Source organism: Apus apus, chromosome 4, assembly GCF_020740795.1.
Source record: "Apus apus isolate bApuApu2 chromosome 4, bApuApu2.pri.cur, whole genome shotgun sequence".
Lineage (NCBI taxonomy): Eukaryota > Metazoa > Chordata > Aves > Apodiformes > Apodidae > Apus > Apus apus.
In genome coordinates, this window is record NC_067285.1 from 43,314,666 (window position 1) to 43,333,493 (window position 18,828).

The 18,828-nt window shown below is 42.7% G+C and overlaps 1 protein-coding gene across 1 annotated transcript in view; it reads left to right on the plus strand.

Annotated features, from left to right (window-relative positions):
- The window catches only part of ADGRL3 (adhesion G protein-coupled receptor L3), a 509,563-nt gene that overhangs the window by 333,607 nt on the left and 157,128 nt on the right, over positions 1–18,828 (plus strand). Inside the window, exon 7 of the mRNA XM_051618348.1 lies at positions 1,079–1,879. Coding sequence (XP_051474308.1) covers positions 1,079–1,879 — 801 coding nt within the window. The remainder of the gene's footprint in view (positions 1–1,078; positions 1,880–18,828) is intronic.

The window sequence follows — 18,828 nt, forward strand, 5'->3', positions numbered from 1 at the left end:
AGTTTTGCTCTGCAGCATCCCTGCTTCTGTCTCCCCGTCCAGCTGGCCAGCCTCTTGGTGTGGGTGTTCCCGTGATGCCAAGGTCAGGCGGGTGCCGGCCGAGCCTCCTCCCAGGCACTGGGTATTTCCTGGCCCCTCTCAGCCCCATCTGAAGTCTGAGCAGCAAAGCACCCCAGTTAGTCAAACCACTCCTCTGTACTCCTCTCATGTAACAATAGAAGGTATATGTTTTTAAGTTTGAATGACTACTATATTTAACAGGACATTTTTTTTTAACTGATTAAAATCTAGACCTTGGGTTCCTCTCCAGTGAACTTTATTCTTTTCCCTCCTTCTTTCCTTTCTTCCTTCCTTCCTTGTCTTTTCCTTTCAGCATCCATTCGTCATTTGTTTTTAATTGTGTGGACTGCATGTTGTGTGTGTCCTGTAGCAGCTTTGAAAGCCTCGTTTCTAGTGACGCTGCAGATGTGTAGACGGGTGTTGCCCCCTGCCCCCTTTGCTTTAAACACTCTCCTGAGTTGCTGAGGGATTCACCTCTGCTTTGCTATTGGTACCCTTTAAATATTTAATATTGCCTGGGCTGTAAGGATGGGAATTTCTTTCTCTTATTTCCATTTCTAGGCCACTTTTCTGTGGGCTGTTCAAATAAATATGTGAATCAATTCCCTGGGAGTTCACCCCTTCACCTGGTGGGTACAGACTCACTGCAGGATATAATCTGGAAATCCAAACCCAGAAATCCTTTAGGGGCACATGTTCATTTCAGAGTTTACCAAGGCGAGCGGTCCAAGTAAGTACACCTGTAAAAATAGATTTGAAAAGCAATAAGAAAATGAGCCACCACAGATAAAAAAGCAGGGCTGGGGAGGGGGAAAGAGTTCTGTGGAGCAAATCTTGTTCTAGAGACACGGCTGGCGAGAGGGCTGGTCTCCAGCTACAAGGCATTGCTCTTGGGTTTCGTCTGATCTCTAGTGTCCTCTGCTCTAGAACTAGAAGCTGTCGAGATGTTTGGGCCAACCACCTCTGCACTGTCATTAACTTTCTGTTATTTGTTTTAAATTCTTTTCCCCTCCGACAGTTTTTCTTTGCCCCGGCCTGCTGAAAGGAGTATACCAGAGCGAACACTTATTTGAATCTGACCACCAATCTGGTGCCTGGTGCAAGGACCCTCTGCAGGCATCTGACAAGATCTACTACATGCCCTGGACACCATACCGGACGGACACACTGACGGAATACTCCTCCAAGGATGACTTCATTGCTGGGAGGCCAACCACGACCTACAAACTCCCGCACCGGGTGGATGGCACGGGCTTCGTGGTCTACGACGGGGCTTTGTTCTTCAACAAGGAACGAACCAGGAACATAGTCAAATTTGACTTGAGGACAAGGATAAAAAGTGGGGAGGCTATCATAGCTAATGCAAATTACCATGACACCTCTCCCTACCGTTGGGGAGGCAAGTCTGATATAGACCTGGCTGTGGATGAGAACGGGCTGTGGGTAATCTATGCAACAGAACAAAATAATGGCAAAATAGTCATTAGCCAGTTAAACCCTTACACGTTAAGGATTGAAGGGACGTGGGATACTGCCTATGACAAGAGGTCAGCTTCTAACGCCTTCATGATCTGTGGGATTTTATATGTGGTGAAGTCTGTGTATGAAGATGACGACAATGAAGCCACAGGGAATAAAATAGACTACATATATAACACTGACCAAAGCAAGGATAGCATGGTGGATGTGCCCTTTCCAAACTCCTACCAGTACATTGCTGCTGTGGATTACAATCCCCGGGACAACCTGCTTTATGTATGGAACAACTACCATGTTGTGAAATATTCCTTGGATTTTGGCCCGCTGGACAGCAGAGCAGGTAAGGGTTTTAATACCAAGCCAAAATCTGAATTGGGCTTTCTGTTTTTCTTGCAAGTAGGATGTAAAAATGAAGTACATTCCTGTCTTACCGATCTGCCTGTGTTTCTGTAAATGAAACCCCACCGCAAAATCTGTGATGGATATTAAGTTATTAATATGTGGAGTGTATTTTGGTTTTAATCTTAGTTCAAAATTAAATGGAGCAAGGAATGTGCTAGCCATAACTAACCTGAAACAGTCTCCAAATGTCCACGCTCTTTTTCACATTGCAGGGTTAGAATTCTTTTCTCCCAGATTTAATTTTGCTCCATACATCAGATTATCTTCACTTCTGCAGGAATTCTGGCAAAAACAAAGCGTGGAAGATGCTGTCGCTGCAAACAGCCGGGGGAAATCTGCCAGCCAGTTAAAATTACTTTGTTCCATTAAGCTGGGGGAGTTTGGGCTATTTAGGGAAGTCACTGCTAATTGCCTATATGAGCGTGCACTCACGAGTGTGTGTCTGGAGTCAGGAGAGGAATCAACAACAAAATCCTCGGAACTGTTGGTTTCTTTTCTTTAAAGTTGTTTAATTTTTGTTGTTGTTGTTTTTCTAAAGCGTATAATGACTTTCTATGCTTTCTCTAAGAGAGGAACATGTGGCCCACGGAGGATTGCCTTTCTCTTGTGTTAGAAATTATGCCTGCAATTACTTAGCTGGGTTAGATTCCCTTAATTTTACCAACTTCTTCCTTGTTCTGCAAGTACTATGTTCACCATTGCCACTTGATTCGTCACAGGACTTAGCCTAGATTGTCCTCAAACTCATATGACAGTGCAAGAGTTTCCAAACAGCATTTGCTTAATCCTTTTCAAATGTACATGATGTGCACAATGTAGTCATAGTTACCATGTAGTTCCTGTGCTGGGTGGTGTACTTCAGAAGAGCTGAAAAAGTTAAGAGAAAGGCAGGATTAATATAATTTGGACAGTAAACTATTTGATTGGTTAGACAGCTATTCCCAAAATGTTCTTTTATGTTAATAAAAAAGCTCAGAAGTGGAGAAGTGGATTGGGGGCATCAGCTTGCAGAAGAGAAGTTGAGAGGTTTCTGTTGCTTAGCTTTTTTTTTTTTCTTTCTTTTTTTCTGTGGTTTTTCTTTTCCTGTTATTCATATAAAAATGGATGAAGAGATGCTGAAAGAAAAAGTGTGGATATGAAAATCTGGGGAAGGGTGGAATGAAAGTAGAAAGATGGCAGTGGATTTCTCATTTTTATATAATAATGCAAGGAAGAGGAGAAGAAAATCTTGAAGAGGCAGATGAACAAAACCAAGTGACTGTAAAGAGGGGAGCAGGGATGTTTTCAATGGTGTTGACCTCTGCAAGATCTCAGATGAGCAAAAAATGAAGTAATACTTCTCATTCTCCCAACTTAATGATGAGCATGTACTTTCTGAGTGGTGGAGTGAAGCAGAGCAATTTGTGAGCTATTGGTTATCCCTGAGGAGTGAAAATCAATTGCATCCCTTCTATTTCACAGTGTTTCTCTCATTTTCAGTGAATTATTTCCAGATATTATAGCAGACTCTCTGCTGCCACTTTTTCATGTGGTGACTGTTATCAGTAATAGCATCTTTAATAAAAAGAGGCCATAGTCAGTGAAAAACCTGAATTTTGTACTTTTCTGTGAAAAAGGAAATGGTTCTTCCCTTTTTCCCAGTCTGAACTGGTGAGATGGGACAGCAGGTGAACACTCTGCAGAGGGCTGAAAGTCTATGACGTGCAAGGATTTGGTTGGTCCTTTTGTCAGTCTGGTTTGAAGCCCTTTCATTTCCCTCCTGTTTGGATGTGGGTTTGGGTGGTGGACACGGGAGGGTTAATCTGGTGTCAGGGAATCTGGTGAGCCTTCTCTAGCATTCCTTTTGTGTTAATTTTTGATGGCTTTGTAATGGGGGCACAAAGCTGTATTTTACATGTGTTTCTCTTCTCTGAAAATTGCCAGGATTTCCTTTTTGGCAGAAATACACAAGGATCCCATTACTTCACTATTTTATGGGTTTAGAGAACTGCTCAGACAGCGAGTGAAATTCTCAATGAAACAGCTCGAATGGGCCAAGGCTTTTCAAACTGAGGGAAAGTACCTTTGCAAAGGGAGTTTACTGCCCCATTACCTGCACAGTCTGATTAGTAGAAATCTTCTGAGCCAGTCAAACAGAGGCACTGATTTTGAACTGAAAAGGTGAGCAAACACTTGCTTGACACCAGGGTGTTTTTTTGCAGAGAGCAGCTGGGAGATCAGGTCTGCATGACTCTCCCTCTTCCAGGTTCAGTGCAACACATCTTCTGGTTAGCACCAAGTTTCATGCTGTGTTGCTTGATGTATAATACTAAATATATGGATGGCTTAAACCCAGCTCCTCCACTCAAAAGCAGAACCAGGAGCAGATGCAGCACTCGGAAGGCAGTGAAGACCCAGGATATTTTCATTGGGTTCTTTAGTTATATATATTTTTATACAGAATCGATTGTGGATATTGTGTTTCCCAGCTTCTCTTCCAAAATCACCAGTGTTTCTCTGTTTAGAGCAAGGCAATGGTTGGTTCAGGCTGGAAATGAGAATGAATTTCTTTACTGAAAGAGTAAACGCGCTGCCCAGGGAGGTGGTGGAGTCACCATCCCTGGATGTATTTAAAAGAAATGTAGATATAGTGCTTAGTGACATGATTTAAGCACTGAACAGGTCAATTACTTTATGGTAGGGGGATTTAGGTTATGGTTGGACTTGACGATCTTCAAGGTCCCTTCTAACCAGGATGATTCTGTGATCCTATGGATGTTCAATGCAGCCATTTTCCGTGGGGTTACAGTTTGAGTAGCAAAATATGTAAACAATATCTGCTTAATTAGAAAATAAAAAGAAAGATTGTAAAATTAATGGGTCGAACAAATTGGCTGTTAAAAAACAATTAAGTGGGAAGTTTCAGAATTGCTCTTAAAACCAAAAATTGATCGTAACAAGAAAAGTGATATATTTACCTACTTAAATAGATAGGAACACATTTGCAGCATAAATGAAATATCTGGTATCATACTTTTCAAGGATACCTAAAATAAAAAGCAGGTGCTGGGGCCCCCAGTTTGCCTAGAATCAGACATTTTCAGTCTTTTCCCAAACTGTTCAGGGAAAGTGGGAGGAGGCAGCAGTTGCATAGCTTATAGAAAATGCAGGGATCATATCATCTTGCTCTTCACAGTAATTAAACATTTTTTTTGTGAATTTTAATTTAAGGTCTGTATATGTAGGTGTGGAACATATTTGAGATCTTCACTGTCACAGTGTTTCTCCCATCCACTGTCTTAAAAAAAAGGGCTTTTTTGAATAAATGAGGTCAAAACCTGGAGTTTGTGCTCAGCTTCTGTAGCAGCTGAAGGTAGCAGGGAAGACAAAATATTCTGAAGTCTTAGGTGAGGCACAAAGTGGATTCGACTGATCTACAAGCAGTTTGGGGCTCTTGATTGAATTAAAAACAATTCTTCATTTTTTGTCAGAAATGGGAAAAGCTGCTTTTTAAGGATTTGCCCTGCTCAGTTTCTCTTTCCTCTTGTCTGGGGTTGTTTTCATTTAGCTCAAAAGCGATTTTGAAAGCAAATGCTTCTCAGTGCCTGCAATTCCCAGGAAACCTGTCATTAGTATCTACCTTCAGGAAGTGAACTTGAGGATACCAAAAGCCTTTGAAGCATATTTTCTTTGAGCTGTTTGGCCTTAACATGAGTTTTTGGAGGATGCTTCTCCAAAAATGCTCCTCAGTTTTTGGCTTGTTTCTTTGTAGCTGATTTTGAGTTTGCTAATTTGAAGTGAAGGTGAGAATAGCTCCCCAACTTGAGCAATGTTTTCCATTGCATTCTTCAAAGACTTGAACCCAGAAAAGTGTTTGGATTCTTTTTTTACATGTCCCTTGAGACATGTGCAGAGAGAGAAACGAAAGGCTGTTTCAACAGAATGAATTTTTTTCTGCAACCTAATCAGTCTTAATATTCACCAGAGTTACCTGTTTTAATCATCACCCACTTGTGATACAGTCTGCATAAACAAATTCAAGAAAACATCAACAATTCCTCCTCTCCAGAAAGGTAAAGTGCTCCTATCCCCCTTCCTGGCGCCGTACTGCATACAAACATGCATCTCCTGGCTTTGTGTCTCAGCACCTCCCTGAGAGGTCCTGGCTTCTGGCTGGGCACCAGGTGGGTGTTCCTGGGCAGCAGCAGAGGGACCAGAAGAAGAAAGTTCTGTCTTCTAAATGCCAAAGGTGCCCCTCACCGGTGCCAACAGCTCTCACGCTGGGACTCAGGTTGTGCTGGCAGAGTGTTTAGAGCAGGGACCAGAGCTTGTCCTGAAGCTCTGCAGTGAAAAAGTCCAGGGAAGGCCCTTAACCAGAGTAAGGATCTCTCTGTGCATGTCTGGGACTCAGATGTCCTGGCAGCCATTCCCAGTCATATGGGAAATACAGACCTCCTACTTTTGAGGGGATGTTTGGAATTACAACCAGAAGAACCAGGCATTAAAATACGGAGAGTTTAATAGATGGATGAAGTTAATAAATAAACATGCCCAATACATAGAGACAGGGATACGATATAGGACTTCTCATACAGCCTCATAGTGCTCAAATGGCTTCCACAGATTGCATGTTAACACTGTGGGCTGTCAGTCTGGTAATCAAAGGTGATATGAAACTTCCATCCATATCTGTGATATTTTCAAAACCTCAGAGGGTGCCAGGTAAAAATTTTATCCTCCACATTTTTTTAAATATTGATGCTTCCTTGATGTGTAATTGCAACCATGTTATTCAGTGATTGTTTTGTGGGGTTTTTTATGTTGTTGTTTTGGATTTGTTTGTTGTGGTTTGTGTTTTTTTTAATTTCCTAAAGCAGTTTTACAATGCAGATAAGGTGAACCCTCTGTCCTTATAATATGCTAATTGAGTGCATTTTTGTCTTGGGTAAAAGATATGGCAGTATGGTGATGAATAAGAACTTTAAACACATATGACACCTCGTTAAAATGTAATTTTCACATCATAAATCTGAGGCCTTTCCTTTGACAGCTGAGTAATGTGGATAGTGGGCAGAGGATCTTGAACGCTTCAAAGCTGTCACGTGCTAATAGGTAGCTGAAAGCAGCTTCCTGTGCTGGCTGCCTTTAGCTCCCTACATCCTTGCCTGGGAAATGCATCAAAAGGGCTGCCAGGTCTTAAATCCCACTTGTGCACAGGATATGAATTGCCATCACTTTGAGATCCCATTGTGATAAGCCACCCTTCATGTCTCTGATGCTGAATTTGGGCCAGCTGAGCCTTTTTGATAAGCAGCTTCTCCCGGCAGACAAGGGCCATTTTTTTAGGGAGCTTCTGAGTGGTTACTTGTGACTTCTCCTGTGTTTTTATTTTCCAATTGCTTTCCTCCCATCTAGGAGCATCCTTAGCTCTCCCACTCCTGTTCCTCTTCATTGCTTACAGTGACAGCTGCTGGTTGCACAGTGTTGCTGGAGGTTTTCAGAGAGATCTGTGCTTCCTTTCAGCAGCCTCTGCTACACACCTATCTTGACTGGGGCCCTGACTTTTGTCCTCTCGTATTTCCCCTTATATGCATGTCCCATTTATTCTATAAATATTACAGTCCCTTTTTGCTATTCAAGATAGAAAGACATGCCTAAGTTTGGAGGTGAAGAAAGCACCAGAGAGATCCTTCAGCTTTGATAACAAGGCTGGCCTGTCAGCCTACATTTGCTGGCCAGCCAGTACCTTAAGTTCAGAAGGACAGGAGGATATCTCACCTACCCAGGGTATGCTGGGATCCAAAATTGTGTTTGATCCCCATTTTGAGGCCTGCTCTGTCTCCTCATTGGTATCCTGTTTTAAATTTTCCCTTTTTGTAAGCAGTGTTTGATTAAAAAATTATATCGTGCCACTGGACACTCTTCTGAAATTAGGGATTTCTGCTTTTTGTCAGAAAAGCTGGAGGGAGTTTGAGCTCTTTCCTCTACTTTTTCACGATAAATAAGTAAATACATAAAAAATCCTTTAAAAGTACAGGATTCCTTAGCTTCAAAACACTCTCTGGAGCAATTCATAAATATGAATACTGTTTGGTTAGCCAAGTGGGAGTACTTTCAGTGCCTCTCCAGTACCAAAAAAATACGATGTGGTTGGTCCCTCCTCCTAAATAAAAATATACTTCTCTCAGTAGGACCATGGAATAGGTGGTAGCCTTATCAGAGGTGGAGGAGCCCTCTTTTCCTTGTGTCACTGCTGCCACTATGAGCTGTGTGTTTGAGCCAGCCTTAGAAAATGGTACAGAAGATCTAACCCATCCAGGATAAGCCTGTGTCCTCTTTGGAGATCAGTCCTTACCATTGCAAACCAAATGGGAATCTGCTGGAAGACCATGAATGCCATAAAGTCACAGGCAGTATCCATGGGCTGGAGTCCTGTTCCTGTGGACTTGCAAGTGGGAGTGCTTGGGGTCTGGGCTGCTGCGCAGTCAGGGTGGTTGAAGCAGGGGAAGGGCAGCAAGAGACAAAACTATTAAGCCAAACTTCACTTTCAAGCTTCAAAACAAAAGGAGGCCAGAGACTTTGGCGCTTCATAATCCTGTCAAACGCCAGGAGGGGGAAAGCACCTTGCCAAGAACATGTCTGAAAAGCTGAGGCTGTTGTTCCTGGCAGCAAGCATGGGATGTACTGCTGAAGACAGCAGGGGGATTGCATAGGGAAAAAAAGCATTAACTGCATACGAAGGAAAGGAGCTTTTTCTCTTCTGCAGTGAGCTCTTTGACTTGAGGAATCAGCTTGGACTTGTGATTAATTGTCACTTCATTAAGTTCAAGACCACCGGGCTGTCATACTGACATCCACCACCGCAGCTTATCAGTCTGATGCAAATACTATGGACCAAACCCAGCCCTTTGGGTCTGAGCTGTTTGCCAGAAGCACGGAGCAAGAGGTGACATGTAGCAAATGTCTGAGACCACCTTTCTCAGGAGAAAGGGACCTGCAGGATATACTGGAGACAGCTTTTCAGCTGTGGATTTTTACATATGTTTTTTAGCAGCAAATGCGTGATTCACCCCTTGGCCAGCAGATTTGTGTGGCTTGTGTGCTGTGGTGAGGGAGTCCTCACAAGGTTGGGGGTTTTAGCCTGGCAAGAGGCTCATTTTTTGAGCTAGTTTTATCTGTCAGCTCCTCTTATCTCATGCCTAATCAGGATTATAATCTGCCAGGCTTCTTCTCAAGGCATTACTCTCTCATCTTTGTTTATATTTATGCACCTGATTCCTCGAGACTGACCCTCTGTGGTACAAACACCTTCTGCTCCCTGTGGCTCTGCTCTGGCCTGGCTGCAGAGTTGCTAGCCTGGCTTGAAATGTGGAATTCCAGATGCTGTCTCCATGTTCCAGCTTGGTTTTTTGCTACTATGTTTTAAAATGAGCAGCCTCTATTCCTGTTCCCCACTGAAAACGTCTCCACCACGGCAGCTCATGGGTCTGGATCGTTCTCGCTTGTCTGCCACTGATTGTGTTTGTTCTGGAAATGACTACTGTAATATTTTTAGCAGCACTTATTAAGACCTGTCTCCTGATGTCTAGTTCGATGTTGCTAATTAACTTCTTCGATGCCACCAGCACACTGCAGTGCTGCCACGCCAGGGTTGCTTTCTCTTTTTTAACCAGTAAAGCCAAGGAAGCAATGTGGATGCTCTGCCATATTGTACTTTAAAGTCAAAGCCAGCAGAAGACACGTTGGGTGTTCTTCATAACTGCTGGCCTTGACACTCAGGTTAAAAAGTAAAAAGCTCTTTAGGAGTAAGACACAAAATTACTGAACCTTTATGGGGAGGCTTTACAGAGCTTTGACTTCAGGAAGTTGTGGTGTTGCCCTTAATCTTTCACATGTGGCAGCAAGTTGACTTTCCAGACACCTAAGGTATAACTGCTGAAAATAAGTGCCCACAGTATACATGAGGAATGGAAAGGTCAGCCTTGTCCTCAGAAATCCAGATGAACTCTCTCAGTAGGGTTGGGCTTCTTGGGTTGCTTACAGCTAGGGAATTTAGGTTGAAAGAAAAGACTCTTGGTAGCTACTTTGAAGATCTCCATGTTCTGTAAGAAATGTGACCAGCCATGAAGGGCTGTGAAGTGCTGGTAGGTGATGCTGTCAACAACCTGACAGGGCAAGATGGGTAGATCTCAGAAAAAAAAAAAAAAAGGAATTTTGATGCACACCTTCTCAAGGTGCATTTTGGCATTAGTAACTATGCTAAATCAAGAGAGTTGAGTTGTGAAAAAACCAAGAATAAAACAGTGCCTGTTTCTGTCAAGTGAGTCTGGCAGATGTGCATGAGTAAAAGTTGATGTAATGACACAGTTTTTGGGACAAAATCCTGAAATTCCTGGAGAGTTTCAGCTCGGCAATTATTCAGACGAATCCTCTAAAGTTGGTGGGGGTTTGGACTAGGGGCTTCAGGATCAAGTTCACAGTGAATTTCTGTTTGCCCTTCAAAGAATTGCATTTTGGCAGCGAGAGGCTTTTTGGCCTTCTGATTTGTGTCTGAAGCATCCAAAGAGGATCTATAAATATAAATTGTAAGCTGGAACAAATAGTGAATATCCATATGAATTTGAGCAGTAATATCTGCCCTACATTTTTATGTTGAAAAGACTTTTTTTTAAGCATCTGCTCATGATTGGATGGCCAAGCATGTGATGAAGGCTTAAGTGAAAGAGATGTGCCCGTTAAAACTATGTAGTGATTGTTCACTGTAATGGGATTTCTTCGCTGTGAAAAGGATTTTTGCTTGATTAAAATGTACTGAGAGGAAACAGGACTTTAAGGCACATTTCACTGAAATGTGGGATTCAGTTTAGACTGGCACTGAATAAGCAAACGGGGTATTTCAAGTTATGTAGCTCCTGGGTTCTGTGTTCTCACAAAGTACCAGCTGCTTCAGACTCAAAAGGGAAGGGGAGGGAAAGAAAACAAAGAAACATCAGAGCTGAAAACTATAGAAGTTATATACTGGTCATGACAGAAGATGGGAAAATCAACTGCCTTTGTATCAGTCTGAGCTGGCTTACTGGGGTGCCATTCATGCTTCCCTCAAATAAACTGGAATAAATTAACACAGCCGCTGGAGCGAGGAGGCATTAGGCAGCTCTGCAATTCTTTTTCATCTGTTGATGGTTAGGATTGAGATGGGGAAAGGGCCATCTGTGTGCTGCAGGCAGAGAGAAAGAATAAAGGCGGCATCAAGAGTAGTTCTGCCAGCAGAGAAGTCCTTAGTCCATTCTCTGGGTCTTTCCAACATACCATGTGAAGAAGAGCTCTTGTAAGACAACGTCTCTTGGCCTCAAATTTGTTTGCCCCTCTGACTGTGTTAAATTATTCCTTCAAGGCATGCATGAAGGATGCTGTGGCTTGCTAAGCTCCATCAGCCTGAATTCATGTGATGTTTTGCACTCTTGTGCTGCTGAATGAAGCAAATGACTGGTGATGTTAATGTGAACACTGAGGCTCCAGTAGGAGCGAAGCACTGAAGGAAGGTTTTGGGGGGTTTTTGGTGGAGGAAAGAAAATACATTTGCTTGCTGGGAGTGTACGTATACACTGGAGGGGATAACAGCACTGACTGGTTTTGGCCTTCTCCACATAAATACTTGCTTTTCTCATTGGATCGTGACTGCCAAGTATTTTCTTGGTGCAATATTGTGTGTATTACAAGTTCTTCACAAGAAATATCCTTGGAGTGACTGGAACAGATTTTATTGATAAAAGCGTTGTGCTCAGCCAGTATCGGGATGAGTGAGGAACACCAGCACCCAAAACCCAAGCCAAGGTGCAAGGAGGTCTGGAAGGCTTCTGGTGGATTTGTATAGTTTTAGGGGCAGATTGATCCAGCATTTTGGTGGGAAAGGGGCCTCTGCCTGGTGCCTGGCTTGTAAATATAAGCTCTCTTTATGGATAAAAAGAGCCTCCTCCTGAGCTCGATGGGAAGTAAATGAAGCTTTTGGGTAACCTAAAAACCACATAGTCAGAACATGTTGTGTTGTGTTAAGCTGCTGTAGTATGTTCTTCTCATATAAATGAGTTTAAATTGACTCTGGTATGAAGAGTAGAACAGAGAATTGAATTAGATTAATAGATTTTTTTCAAGACCAAAAGGGACCATTAGCTCATTTAGCTTGACCTCTGTGATGCATTCAATTGGATTTCCTCTGCTTCCTCTTGTACTGAGCCTAATGACTTGACTTGTACTGAAGTATACCTTCCAGAAAGGCACCCAGACAATCAGTGTCCCACTTCACAGAGTGATTTGCTTGAGTGAATATTCTCTCCTATTGTTAAAGAGGAAAAATAATCTTTGCATTATGGATGTTTGGGTTGCACTGCCCAGTCAGCAATTCCTTCTTGTGCCTTTTTGCATCATACGTAGAAAGTCCAAAATGTGCTTCTTGAATTGCACTCTTTGCACCTTGCTCAGATGGTGCTCTGGAGATTGCCTTCTGTGGGACTTACTGGGAGGTCTGAGGTTTTTATTGGGTTTTTTTTACGGATGTTAAAAGCTTGTTATGTGAAGTGAGAAATTCCTGAATAAACCAAGAAAGCAAATAATTCACTAGCAATGAGAAAACACTTTTCTGGGCACTAAAACCAAGAACGCCTTCTACTTTCAGATGCTTACTTTATGATGAGTATCACTAAATGGGTCTATAAACTCTGCTTTTTAATTAGAAGAAATTACCAATCTGTAGAGCTTGCATACTGCTCTTTTAATGCCACTTCCATTTTTATTTGAATCAGAGTGACATTTAAACCTTGGAGTTTGTCGTCAGGTTCTAATTTCCCCATCGATGAGAACATCTGTCCATTGGAAGGGGAAAAAACTTGTTCCAGCAGGTTTTTTTTCCACAAGGTGTTGGAAGATTTAATTCCAAATGGATTTTCTGATTGTTGGTTTGGGGGTTTTGCCTTTTCTTTCTCACCCCTCTTTCTAAAGGAGCTTGCATTTAATCTGGTTAAAAACTAATGATGGTGCAAGGAAGTGAACTGTAGAGGATACAAGAAGCACTTTGGTAAATAACCATTAATTGTATCAAGGGCGTTGTTAGACAGGGTTTCCTGTGTCAAAACATACTGACAAACTCTGGGGGAAAGAGGTTGCAATTTTCTTCATATGCAAATATAAATGGGCTGCACTAAAAAATGTCTTAAAATTGAAATACTATGCTGTCAGAATGTATTTTTTCCTTCCAACACCATATTTTGAGAGATTTTGGGTAAACCTCACCATCAGGTTTTTGTTTATGGTCATTGATCACCTGAGAGAGGCTTTATCAAGGCTGTGGCTTCATTAGATTAAGCACTTGAGAGTAGATATGTTACCCTCTCCTCATTTTTACATTGGAGTGAAGAAACCTTCAAAATGGGCACATATCAAGGAAACCTGGGGAAGTCCTCCCTTCCTTTACAGCGCCATTTGTGACCACAATGATCTTGTGCCCCTTTGAAAGACATTGCCCCAACGTAGTTGACAGTGTACACATCAGCTGTAACCAAAGAACAAAGACTGAATCATCCAAAATTACTTCAGAATGTCTTTACCAGAGTTAACTGGTGTAGGGCAGTACCAGCGGGAGTTCTGCATTCTGAAGGCAGTAAGCACAGCCTTGCTGAACCATGGCTTTTACGTGTTTCATTAAATTTCCTCCTCATGATGACTTCTAGGTTGGTGAGAAATGATGTGAAAAGTTTCTTTCTACAGTTAGCTGATATTTATCGGTGACAAATGGCTTCGCTTTAGTGAGGTTCCTCTACTCTGCCCTAGTGAGACCTCACCTGGAATATTGCATCCAGTTCTGGGCTCCCCAGTTCAAGAGGGACAGGATTTACTGGAGAGAGTCCAACAAAGGGCTAGGAGGATGATTAAGGGACTGGAACACCTGTCTTACGAGCAAAGGCTGAGAGACATGGGGCTATTTAGTCTGGAGAGGAGAAGACTAAGAGGGGATCTAATTAATGTCTATAAATACATGAGGGCATCAAGAAGGAAGGGACAATCTCTTTTCACTTGTGCCCTGTGATAGGACGAGGGACAATGAATTCAAGCTAGAGCATAGGGTGTTCTGCTTCAACATGAGGAAGAACTTCTTTTCTGTGAGGGTGACAGAGCACTGGAGCAGGCTCTCCAGAGAAGTTGTGGAGTCTTCTTCTCTGGAGACTTTCAAGACCCATCTGGATGCATTTCTGAGTGACCTGCCCTGGATTTGGTCCTGCTCTGGCAGGGGGATTGGACTTGATGATCTCCAAAGGTCCCTTCCAACCCTTAATAATCTGTGATTCTGTGAGTAGATCCAGAGCTGTGGAAGTTGGTCCTCTCACAATACAGGTTTTGTTACAATGACCCGGCTGTCCTCTTCTTCCTCTGATTTGAAAGCTGACTTTAATTTGCAAAAGGAATAATGTTTAAAAAGCTTGCATTGGTGCATTTCTTTAATTCATCTTCCGTGGAAGCCTTGTGGATACAGAAGCAGCAGACATGGGCTTGTACATACCTGAGGTTTATCCACAACTTGTTGACATGATGTTTAAATGTGATTCTTGCTTCTGTGCATGGCCTGCAGAGACCTGTTTAGCATCATGGTGCCATCCCAATTCCTCCACATCACTTTGTGATGTGACCTCTTCCCTTGCTGGAGAAGCTCAGAGAAGCTTGTTGCACCTTCTTTGTCATGAGGGTGACGGAGGGAGCAGAGGGAACTGCTGTTTTGAGAGGTGATCTACTACCATGAAGCCAGGTCTGGCCAAGAATGCTTGTGCACCCCTATGGGTTCACCTTGTCACAGAGGTTGCCTGTTAGCCATTATGGGTTGTGTCAGAAAATGCCTGAGGCTTATGATATCAAACAGGGTACCAGAGAAAATACGAGTCTTGTGGCTGGCTGCAGGTGGAGGTCTTTGAACAGTAGTAGTTTGAAGATAGACCTAGCAAAGGGCCAGGGTCTCCAGGCTCTGTGTACTGGAGCTGCCAATGGTAATCGTATATCTGCTGGAGATCCTTGATTCATCTCCTCTCTGCTTTTCCAGCCAAACTTTTTCCTGATGGCCTCTTATAAGGAGAGATGACATCATGGGGAGAGGAGGGCACAGGCAGCCTTACTTTTCACTGGGAAACCACAGAGGAAAGACCATTATTTTTGCTTGAAGTTAGAAAAAAGTAGTTCTCAAGTTTTATGAAATCCCTGAACGTGCATGGCAGAGACTCTGCCTGTCACTAAAGGTGGTGCTTCCTAAAGCTCTCATTGAAGAGATATCTCTATGTCTGTTAGTAAAAATATTTGTTTGTTTAGAAACCTGTGAGGAAGTCCTCTGGATGTTTCCATATGGGATGTTGATGTTGTCTTGTCCCCTCAGTATCCTGATAAACTTCAGTTGTGATTTATCCTGTCTTAGGCCTGTCACTCTTCTACTACAAGACATTGATGGTTTATTTTTTTATTATTATTACTGCATACTTAACAATAAAAGTGAATGATCTTTTATTGCTAGCTGAGTCTCCAAGGAATGCAACTGTTTCTCATTCTAAAAGGGGAAAAAAAGTAATTAAATTTTAATTATTTTTCCCTTTTGCCCAAATATCTTCACCCGTTGCAAATTAAATAAAATTATTTAACCATGACAAGCACTTCTGCTGATTAATCCCAGAGAATGGAAGCTAGAAAATGTATGCCATATGCATGCAGGCAGTCACACACAGAGGCCTGGAAAAAATAAACCCAATGGAGTCTACGACAAGCATGAGTTAAGGAGCCCAACGGAGCCGTGAACGGGAGTTTAAGTGATAGTGACGTCAGTCCAAGCTGATCTGAGCTTTCTTCAGCTTCCCATCTGATACATCTTTTTCCCTTCTGGCTTAATAGCTCAAGATTAATTGAAGTTCAAGAACTCAGTATTTCTAGTAGCCTTTAGACTGAAATTTAAGATGGGTAATTTAACTTTGAATTTATTTTTTATTTTTTTTCCTTCAGTTTGAGCTTTTCATATGTGCATATTTTTATCTCAGCCGTGCTCGGGTTTCCTGGATTACAGGCAAGATCACAAGAGATATTCATTAGACAACTGTGTTTATTAAAAAGTACAAAGATTGTTGTACTGAATGCTTGAAAACTGGATTCAGTTATTAGGAAAGAAAATCTCTCGGGGAATTTGAAAGCATGAAAGAAAACATAATCTTGTCTATCTGGATGTCTGTCTGTCCATCTACTCAGCTCCTGTGAGACCCCACCTGTAGTACTGTGTCCAGTTCTCAACACAAGAGGGACATGGACCTGTTGGAACAAGTCTACAGAAGGGTCACAAAAGTGATCAGAGGGCTGGAGCAGCTCTCCTATGAAGACAGGCTGAGAGAGTTGGGGGTGTTCAGCCTGGAGAGGAGAAGGCTCCAGGGAGAGCTCGTAGTGGCCTGCCAGTACCTGAAGGGGCTACAGGAAAGGTGAGGAGGGGCTTTTTACAAGGGTCTGTAGCGATAGGACAGGAAACAATGTTCTTGAACTAGATCAGGGTAGATTTAGATTAGATATTAGGAAGAAGTTCTTTACGATGAGGGTGGTGAGACACTGGAACAGTTTGCCCAGAGAGGTGGTGAAGGCCCCATCCCTGGAGGCATTCAAGGTCAGGCTTGAGGAGGCTCAGAACCACCTCATCTAGTGAAAAAGGTCCCTGTGCACTATAGGGTGGGTCTGGACCTTTAAAGGTCCCTTCCAACCCCAGACATTCTAGGATTCTATGATTTTTATGTACCTGTTTTCATTATCTATTGGAAAAAAATGGGTGCTTTTTGTAAGGATAGTGCTTCAAGGTCAAAGTTAGCCCCATTTCAGAATTTCAACAGATTAAAAGTCCTACCTGACATCAGTGGCTGTGTCAGAGGGAAACCGCTCTCTCTTCTCCAGAAAAACCTTGTCTCACTTCTACAGGGAGGTTCTCAGGTGCAGGCCTGTGGAGGGCCCATGAGATGGTTGCTGGCCTGATAAAAGCTATACCTGCATCTCTGAGCTCTGTATTTGGGCCTATTTGGTATTCAGAGTTCACCTTTTAGCAGCTGAAATCAGACACTGAGCAGAGAGTCCTCTGAAGCTACTGCTGGAGAAAGTACTATTGACAGTAAGTCATGCACATTTTGGAGATATATATACACACACACACACAGACGTGTGTGCATATATAGATAGATATTTGTGCGTTGATTAGATATATTTGAAAAAGTAGAATTTCCAAGCTAGCTCAGCTGCCAAGGTGATTTAACTAAATACACATTCTCACGGAAGACAGGGATGTACTCGGTTGCTTCACAGTCAGAGGAGGGTTATTTTTTTCTCCTTGGATGAAGCTGTCCCAAGCAATGCACATATTCTGATAGATAGAAGCATTTGGTAGGCTTCCCTGACTCAACTCAGACATCAAGATGTTATGCAGACCTAATTAATTTGATTCCGCGTGTCACTCTAAATAAAATATAGGGAATTGATGCATTTCTATCCCATTACCTATTTTCCCTCATGCAGGCTTCTCTAGGCAAGACTGGTTGTGCTTTGGCAGAGTAGCAAAGGTCCTTGGCTCTGTGGGACGACATCAGATGGCCAATACTAAGCTTAAAAGGAAAGGAAAAAGACCTAAACCAAACCAAAGTGAGGCAGTAAGAATATGAGGGTATGGGCAGGTTTCCTGATTTGGGCAGGTTTCCTGATTTAGACACTTTTCCTACGGTTGCAGTGAAGCAAAGATTCAGTTGTAGCTTGGACACTATTGGACTGTCTTGATCAATGAGGCAGTGGTGTCCAACCTGTGATGTTCCTAAGCACAGTCACTGCTTAGAAGAGGAGAGAGAGCATCATAGATTCATAGAATCATAGAATGGTTTCAGTAGGAAGGGACCTTGAAGATCATCCAGTTCCAACCCCACTGCAAGGGTTTACACCCTTGTAAAAAGTCCCTCCCCTGTTTTCCTGTAGCCCCTTCAGGTACTGGAAGGCCACCATAAGGTCTCCCTAGAGCCTTCTCTTCTCCAGGCTGAACAGCCCCAATTCTCTTAGCCTGTCTCCACAGCAGAGATGCTCCAGGAGCTCCATGTCCTTCTTATGCTGAGGGCTTCAGAACTGGACACAGCTCTCCAGGTGGGGTCTTGAGAGCAGAATAGAGTGGCAGAATCCCCTCCCTGGCCCTGCTGCCCATGCTGCTTTTGATGCAGCCCAGGACAGGGTTGGTTTCTGGGCTCCAGCACATGTTGCTGGCTCATGCTGAGCTTCTCATCAACTAACACCCTCAGATCCTTCTCCTCAGGGCTATTCTCAATCCCTTCATCCCCCAGCCTGTATTTGTGCCTGGGTTTGCCCTGACCTCTCTCTTCAGGGTCTTGCCCTTGTTGAACTTCCTGAGGTTGGCATGGGCCCACCTCTCAAGCCTGTCCAGGTCCCTCTGGATGGCATCCCTTTCCACCAAGCAGTCATCCATCAAGACCATCTTGCTCTAGTTTAGACACAAGGATGCAAGGATGTCATAGAATCTTTTAATCATCCTGGTAAGAAAGGACCTTGAAGATAGATATTTTGTTGTTGGTGGAAAATGTCCTGTTGATATGACATCAAAATATTTTCTGGGAACTTGTCCTTTTTTGGCAGGAAAGTATCAAAACAAAACTTTGGGATGCTGCTGTTGACATCAGTAATGTTGAACTGTTATATTATTATTATTGTGTTGTTATGTTTAACATGAAGCATTTTAGTATTACCCGAGGGGGAAAAAAAAAATTATTTACGTGGAAAGGGGAGATTTGGTGACCCTTGAGTCAACAGTGTTTGAAAGTCCCAGTCCTTTATACATCTCAGCTTTTTGTTTCAGGTCTTATTACAGAAGAT